At 39.0% G+C, this 7,662-nt stretch overlaps 1 protein-coding gene across 4 annotated transcripts in view; it reads right to left on the bottom strand.

Annotated features, from left to right (window-relative positions):
• The window catches only part of opa1 (OPA1 mitochondrial dynamin like GTPase), a 51,016-nt gene extending 45,897 nt beyond the window's left edge, over positions 1-5,119 (bottom strand). For all 4 annotated transcript variants that reach the window (XM_042516039.2, XM_042516025.2, XM_042516031.2 and 1 more), the window contains exons 1-4: positions 4,910-5,119; positions 2,773-3,097; positions 2,421-2,517; positions 2,115-2,222 (exon numbers count right to left, since the gene is read on the bottom strand). In XM_042516039.2, the coding sequence (XP_042371973.1) occupies positions 2,115-2,222; positions 2,421-2,517; positions 2,773-3,097; positions 4,910-4,938 (559 nt within the window). In that variant the 5' untranslated portion in view covers positions 4,939-5,119. The remainder of the gene's footprint in view (positions 1-2,114; positions 2,223-2,420; positions 2,518-2,772; positions 3,098-4,909) is intronic.
• Between the last annotated feature and the right edge of the window lie 2,543 nt (positions 5,120-7,662).

Consider the following 7,662-nt stretch of genomic DNA (forward strand, 5'->3'; position numbering starts at 1 on the left):
GTGGAGGACAGGAGGGTTGGGGAGGAGGAAAAAGGAAGAACAACACAAGATAATAAAAATCATAAAAGACAGAAGCAGAGGGATGGTGGTCAAAGCAGGGACACAACTAAATGATGTGGATTAAATCAAAGCCGCTGCTGTGCTGGAGCTTCGAGTGAAGCAGCCACTTAATGAGAAACTGTTAAAAGAGATAAGCAGCACACACCAAACTGAGCTTCAAGGAGCTCAAAATGTCATGTTTTAGTCATTACCAGCCGATCGAGAGTTGATTCTTTTTTAAAGACATTTCCACAAATGGGTAGTGATTTATTGGTAGAAAAGGACTTGTTGCATTACGACATAAAACATTTGTCACTTCCTTTACTTTGTTACTTAATAAAAAAATCTTTTGGGATTTTTAATCCTTAACTATTTTAAATTAACTCTTAAAGGGAAACTTTTGTGTGTTTTTTAAACTTGGACCCTACTTTTTCATGCTTTTTTGTCTGAGTGACTAATAAAGACTACCATTGAAATTGGTATTTCCAGTTTTGGGAGAGACCGCTTCAGCTGCAGCAGCAAACAGCCTGTGATGTGATCCCTATGGGTAAATGTGCACCATCAGTTTATGTTCATTTAAAGTGTGTGGTGTTGCCAATGACAGGCTAAAGTCTGACAACATCACAGCAAATACAGAGAAATGATTTTTTTTTCCCTTACCATTTGCTACCCTGTTTGTTATTGTGACTAAGTCTTGCTCAGTTGAAGTCTTGATCTAAAAAGTTGTGAAAGATGATTTGTTGCAGAAAAAAATGGTGAAAAACATTTCTGAGAGTTGGAGAGAGGAGTAACGACAAGTTTGTAGAGGGCCTAGCATCAGTGACGTAGAAAAGTCCACAGAATTTCAGAACGAGACCTCTCCTTGAGCAACTGGTTAAACACAATTAGAAACCGGCCAGATCAGCCAAAGGTAAGGCAAAACATTTCATTTTTCTTTAAGGTCTTTTCCATAATGTTGTCAGACACTTACAATAACAATCTGTCAGTAAAATTATCCAGTTTTAACGGACGTAAACTGAAGATGCATAGTTGCCCATAGGGATTACATTGCAGTGTGTTTTGCCGCTACAGCTGGAGCACTGTCAATCAATACTGGACCAATATCAGAAATTCTTGTCTCCTTTAGTCACTTGGACACAAAAACGTGGGAAAACAGGGAACAGTTTAGAAATACCAAAGTTTCCCTTTAACAGAATATTCCGGAACACCACCTCGCTTGAGATTATTCAGCAAATATGTAATCCAGTTTATTATGCTGATTAATCTCAAGCAAGCTTCAAGATTTTTTGATGGTGAGAGGATGATTTTTTTTTTTTTAGAAATAGCGGCCCCTTTTGTCAAACATTCTTCCACAGTTGGGATATGTGCACCACAGTGAGCTATGAGCAAAGTTATGTGAAAGCCATGGCGGAATGAAAAGGCAATTTTTGTATGTTGTTAGATAATGCTTTTAAAAGCGTAATGTGAAATGAACACAGAAATGCTTGTTTCTAAATATATATTTGACAACAGTCTATTCAGGACTGCTCAGCAATGTGCAACACGTCCCATCTGATTAAAAGACTGTTTGCAACACCATCGTACAAGATGTGTTTTTTAGCATCCCCTACAAAACCACTGTTGCAACTCTCATTGATTATTTGGTGTAAAAAGAGGGCTCTTCGTAGAATAACCGAGCAACCACAACCAGAGGCAGGAGGGCTGTTGCAGAAAAGCAGCAATTCAGAGCAAGAAGCAGGCTACTTCCGCATATTTTTTCATTACTCTGAGTCTATGTTATCTCATTTTACTGAGGTCACTCTGAGGTAGAGCAACACAATGTCACCAGAGACCGGCACCATTTATTTTCACAGATACCATACTTTAAGCAAGGTATAGGGCACCAAACTTAACTGTTGGATATATTAAATATAAGCAAAGACCAATACAAGGGTGGAAGATAAGTTTGCGTGGGTACAACTACTGTTTTCTTAATTTTAAATTTAGACACAGAACTAGATACTCTGATGTCTGCAAATAATTTTATTTCTATTATTATAACTTTATGAAAACATAGTTGAGGTTTGATCACTCACCAGAGGACAGGAGGCTTTTGAGGAAAGTGAAGTTCTCGCCGATTTTGTCTAGGTCAGGTAGTAGTTTGGCTATTTCCTCCATCTCTGGTAGAGCTTTGGCCAGTTTATCTGTGGATAGAGAAGATTTGAGGTTAGGAGCCTAATTTCATAATGCTTAACTGTGCAGCCATGTTTCAAGCACGGCTGCACGGCTGCACAGTTACGAATAACCGCAGTTTGCCTAACAGAAATCAGAGATCTTTTACAAGGAAGACAAAGTCAGGAATTAGCACATTAGCTTGGATTGTGTAAAATTATCACACTTACCAAGATCAATTTGTTCACTCAGTTCCCAGACAAAATCAGGAATGACCCAGTTGTATTCACTAAAATCAGGCAGCATGTCCTTCCACTCTTCATAGGTCTGAAGATAAAATAACAAGCTTATGTTAGCTTTCCATGAATTTAGGTTTTCCTAAACTGTTTTTAATAAATGTGATTACAGCCAGAAACGGCAGAGGACAGCTCTTAAAAGTGCCATGGGAAAGGTTTTACTGCAGATGATGGCATGGGAAAAATTAAGATGGCTGGTGACTTCTTATGTTGGCCTCCGTAAATGTTCTTACTCTGCAATGATGAGAAAACTGAGACTTAAAAGTGAGAGACACTCAATACTGACCTTTTTAGCAGTGTACCCTCCTCCCACTGCCGTTCCAAACAGAATATATCGGAGCTTTAAAAGCCGGGCAGCGAGGCGGGCCACCCAAAAGTTGCGCTGCTGCTGGTGGCCATAGCCCCCTGATCCTGGGGGAGGCTTAGGAGGCCGCATAGGCAACCGTGACATGGAGGTAAAATAGCGGGCTGCTGTGCGATGAGGGGTACGCTGGGGGTTGGTGTTTCCAGAGTAGCGGTGGTGGATGGCACGGGACAGAGGGTGCAGCTTTTGCAGCGGTACCCGAAATCTCACTCCCATGTTGGTGGAGACCAGGTTCCTGCAGGCCATGCTGAGAAGACAGAGAAATTAAACAAAACTACTGTGCCTATTTTTTAAAAGGTTATTTTTTTTGGCATTTTGCCTTTATTAGATAGGATAAAAGATTGATAGTGTAAAAGGGGGAGAGAGAGGGGATGACATGCAGCTAAGGGCCGCGAGCTGAAATCGAACCCGCAGCCGCTGCAGCAAAGACTGCCTTCATACATGGGGCGCCTGCTCTATCCACTGCGCCACCAGACGCCCCCTCCTATGCCTATAAACACCATTGCATTAATTAAACACCAATCAGGCAAAAGTTTAAAACCACTGACAGGAGAAATAAATAACATTGATCATCTTGTTATAATGTTTTGCTGGAAAACCTGGCATTCACCTGATGTGCTCCACCCGCCCAAACACCGTTGCAGCCCAAATACCCCCCCAATACTAATGGCAGGGGTAGGGGGGCACTTGCCAATGGCAGTGACCTCGAGCAGGTCAATTCACTATAAAAACTGTTCAGTAATGGCCCACAGGACTCAGAAGATTCGCCACCAACGCCCTGGTGCAAGACAGCACAGGAAACCCCCAGAGGTCCTGTGTTCATGTCTTGACAGGTAGGAGCCTAGTCCTATCCAAGGAGGCCCCATCGTGGACTGGGGGGACCTTTGGGTGACCAACGTGTCCCAGAGATGCTCAATAAGACTGGGGAGGCCAGGTGGCCGTGTAAGTTGCTCTTTGTAATGCTTGTCGGGCCAAGTGTTTGCAGTCAGGGCCCTGAGGCTCTGGAGCAATGTCAATGATTTCTTTTAAGTCTCTTCTTAAAACATGCTTTCATTGGACAGCCTTTCCTGATTTTACTTTTATTTTTCGTTTAATTTCCTTAGAACTGCCCCCCCCCCCCACACACAGTTTTTAATATACCAAAGTGTTATCAGTTTTCTTAAAAGCTGTTGTTTATAACACTTGTGACTTATGATTTTGTTGCCTTGTACCTGTGCTTTGAAAAGCAGAAGATTAAAGATTATTATTATATTATCATATATTATGAAACCAATATCAGAAGTTCTAGCTGTTGTTACAATAACAGTAGTTGCAACAATAGTAGGATCAAGATAATACAACTCAGAAAGGATTTCTTCATTTCCAGCCTGTGAATCCATCATCAGGGAAGGCCTGAACAGAGCAATCCTACGAGATAATGTACACAGCAACTGACAGCTAAATATAACATGCAAAGCTACGTTATTGTTGTTTGTGTAACAATGTCATACTGTGAAGAGGCGATCAATTATGTAAGTGGTCCTTTTAATACAAGATAATACCACAAAAAGCAAAAACATGCGGGCGAGAGACGATTTAGTAAAGGTAACCAGCAACGTCACCTGTCAGCAAGAAACACTTTGTAAACAAATTTACGGTAACGTTACGTTACTATCTCATGCTTAGCTAAGCAAACAACATTAGACAATACACAGCTCAAATAAGTGATGTTTATCAATTCAGACTCTGTAATTTTATGGTACATTCTCCAAACAGCCGGGTTAGCACGCTACGTTACCTGGCTAACATTACAGTAACGTCAAAATCCAAAAGGTCGCTTTGCAGCTTCTAATAAATGTCAGTTAAGAAGAGGTCAGTTAGTATCTAGATAGCTAACGTTAAATATATATTTCTGACATGTGTCCTTAAACTAGGACGATGGCTTTCGACACGATTTAGGCAGCTAGCTACGCTGTCCTCAGCTGTCAAAATGACCAGCTAACGATGTGTGAGCTTTCACTCCACCGCAGCTAACACAGCTAGCTCCTGCTACCGTTACCTCTATTAAATGGGAACTTACCAGGCAGCTTTACTCCCGACACGAAACATGGTGCTGTTATCAACAGCGGGTCAACACGAATCTCTTTCAAAATCACCCTTTAAGCGCGGTTTAATTCATCTTTCCAAATAGTTCACATTTGCTCGCCTGTTATGGCAGCTAACTAGCTCGTTAGCTAACAAGGACACAGCCAAACTGAAACTACTTCCTGTGAAGGGTACTACTTTCAAATCAGCACCGACAGAAAACACATCAGTGAAATAGTTCCTACAGGGGATCTAAATTCTGTATTTTGGGATGTCGGTTTTAAAATGACTTATCTGGGCCAGTGGGATCACTACCAATGGCATGACATGATAGTAAGATTATCATATTATGGCATCATATGAGAGGATATTTTTAAGAAAGCCTGTGGACCATTATTGGCCGTGAATGAAAGGCTGACTTAATTAAGGAGAATGACTGATTTGGTATTTATTTTTATCGTTATTGGTTTTCCTAAATTGGATTATTGTTGTTAATATTCAGTTTATATTTTTTTTTGCTTGTTTTTTTTCCTGGTGTTTTCTGGAGACTTGGGTTTATTTGTCTAGTTTCTATCTACATGACAAGTTTTTTTGAGTAAGTGTAAGTGAAAAAACAACAACTGTACAATGTGTGATGTAATGTGTATACCATATGATATTGTGCACATACATCTTTGTACTGGTAAAGTCAATTTTAAAAAATAATTATATTGATACCTTTATAGGACTAAGCTACTGGACATAGTGCTTGCTACAATTTGGAAAAATGAAAAAGACTTTCTGTTGACATCAGAATGGTTTGAATTTTAAGTATTTCACTCAACCCAAAGTGCACATACTGAGGGCTAATAGACACTGTTTTAAGAGCTGCCTGTTAGTTTGGACTTTTACATGGACAATTCTGTTAACATGATTGATAAAGATGTAATTTGAATAAACAGGTCCAGTTTAGACCAGATAAGGACAAAGTGCAACTGAGATTAAACCCATATCTACCAGACAGCTGCCCAGTTATGTGATGACAATATGTATAATTAGTTGTGTGATCTTAGCTGAAAGTTGTCCATGTAGACAAGGATGTCAGTTTCAACATTGGGGGGAACTAATGAAAGGGGGAATATATGGAGGTCCTCTTTTATAAAACTTTGTGCATCGAACTCTTGATTTATTGCTTTCTGGTCAATTTTTCTGCATCCATTTGTGATGTGAATTGTCAAAATAAAAGTCCTGCTACTTTCATGGTTTTATTGTTGGGAACAAATGCTCATTCTTAATATTGACAGGGTACTTGTTGCATAGACACGATTTTGCCTGTCTCACAGGAAGGTCCAGAAGTCAACACATTCAAAATGTGTGCGTGTTAAATCTCTCTGGTCTCACTCTCAAAATAATTACAGATAATCCAGTTGGTACAACCATTTTCCTGCCCCCCTGATGTATACACATCATTTTATGTCAGCTATTTGTTTTACTTCAGGGCAAGTCCCAACACCAGTGAGAAGGAACTGTGTATTGTTCTGTAACCTAGAGTATGTCCAAATTCAGGGTCTGGATCCTTCAAAGTCCACACTTCTAGAATGATTTCATCAAAATCGTTTTAAAGGCTCTGCTGAATTAGATATCTTATATCTGATTTGGAGGATTCGGATATGTTTGTTGCCTTTGTTACCCATCAAATACTGTCCAGTTGTTTACATTTAGGTGATCCCTATCAACTTGTAAAGTCAGTAAATATGTGAATACATCAATTTAACAGATACTGCAACTACCAAATCTTGTAAATAGATAAGCTCTAAATATTGTACTTTGAATTTCTGCAACATATTTGGCAGCGCTAGGCCTGCTAACAATTCTCTACATATTACTATCTACTCTGCTGTAGGTTCTGCAGCTATATGGTATTCCACACATGCACAATGAAAACCAATAACTCGCAAATGTGCTGTTTTAAGAACATTTATTGAAAAGAAAGAAAAAGATAAATCTGAAATACAATCCTTAGGGAGAAAAAAATAAAAATAAATTAAAATAAATTAAGTACAAAAATTTTCCCAAAAAAAAAGTACATCTCTGCCAATAAAAATAAGACAAAGACCCTAGATGAGCCTCTTGCTGAGGTGTGGGAGCTGCAAATAAAAAGCCCACCAAATAAACTGTACTGAAAGAGCTGACATACAGCACAGGTGGACTGTAATAAAAAGTCTCACCAACTATATATTTTAATTCAGTTTGGATATCAACTTTTATTATTTTCTTTATTCATTACAAATAGACACATTTCCCTGAGGAAACAACATCCACATGAGGCTTCATTACCTCAGTGGCTGACTCAATCTAAATGCCATTCGATAGTTTGTTTAAAATACATGATGTGAATAAGAGGCCAATGATAACTGTCAACAGTCGGTATATGTTGTACCTGTATAAGAGCATAGAGGTTTCAGCATAAAAGCCATTGTTTTGACATAACTGTGTCAGAATAAAAGGCAAATCTGTAGCACAGAAGACAAGCAATAGTAGTATTTACACTTTGCACGTCATCAAATTGATTAATTTTCTGCATCAAGGTGCACAGTTATGACACAGCTGAATCATTTTGCCCTAGCAGCAATATAGTCACAATAGATCGCTGATATCGAGCAGCAATGCACATTCTTTTTGCCAATTACATTTTTAATTTTACACAGATGTAAATTATCTTTTTTAAAAGTTCCAGACAAACAAAGTAAAATATCTACATTGGATGAT

The sequence above is a fragment of the Plectropomus leopardus genome, chromosome 5 (assembly GCF_026936395.1).
Source record: "Plectropomus leopardus strain MGB_pleo_1.0 chromosome 5, ASM2693639v1, whole genome shotgun sequence".
NCBI lineage: Eukaryota > Metazoa > Chordata > Actinopteri > Perciformes > Serranidae > Plectropomus > Plectropomus leopardus.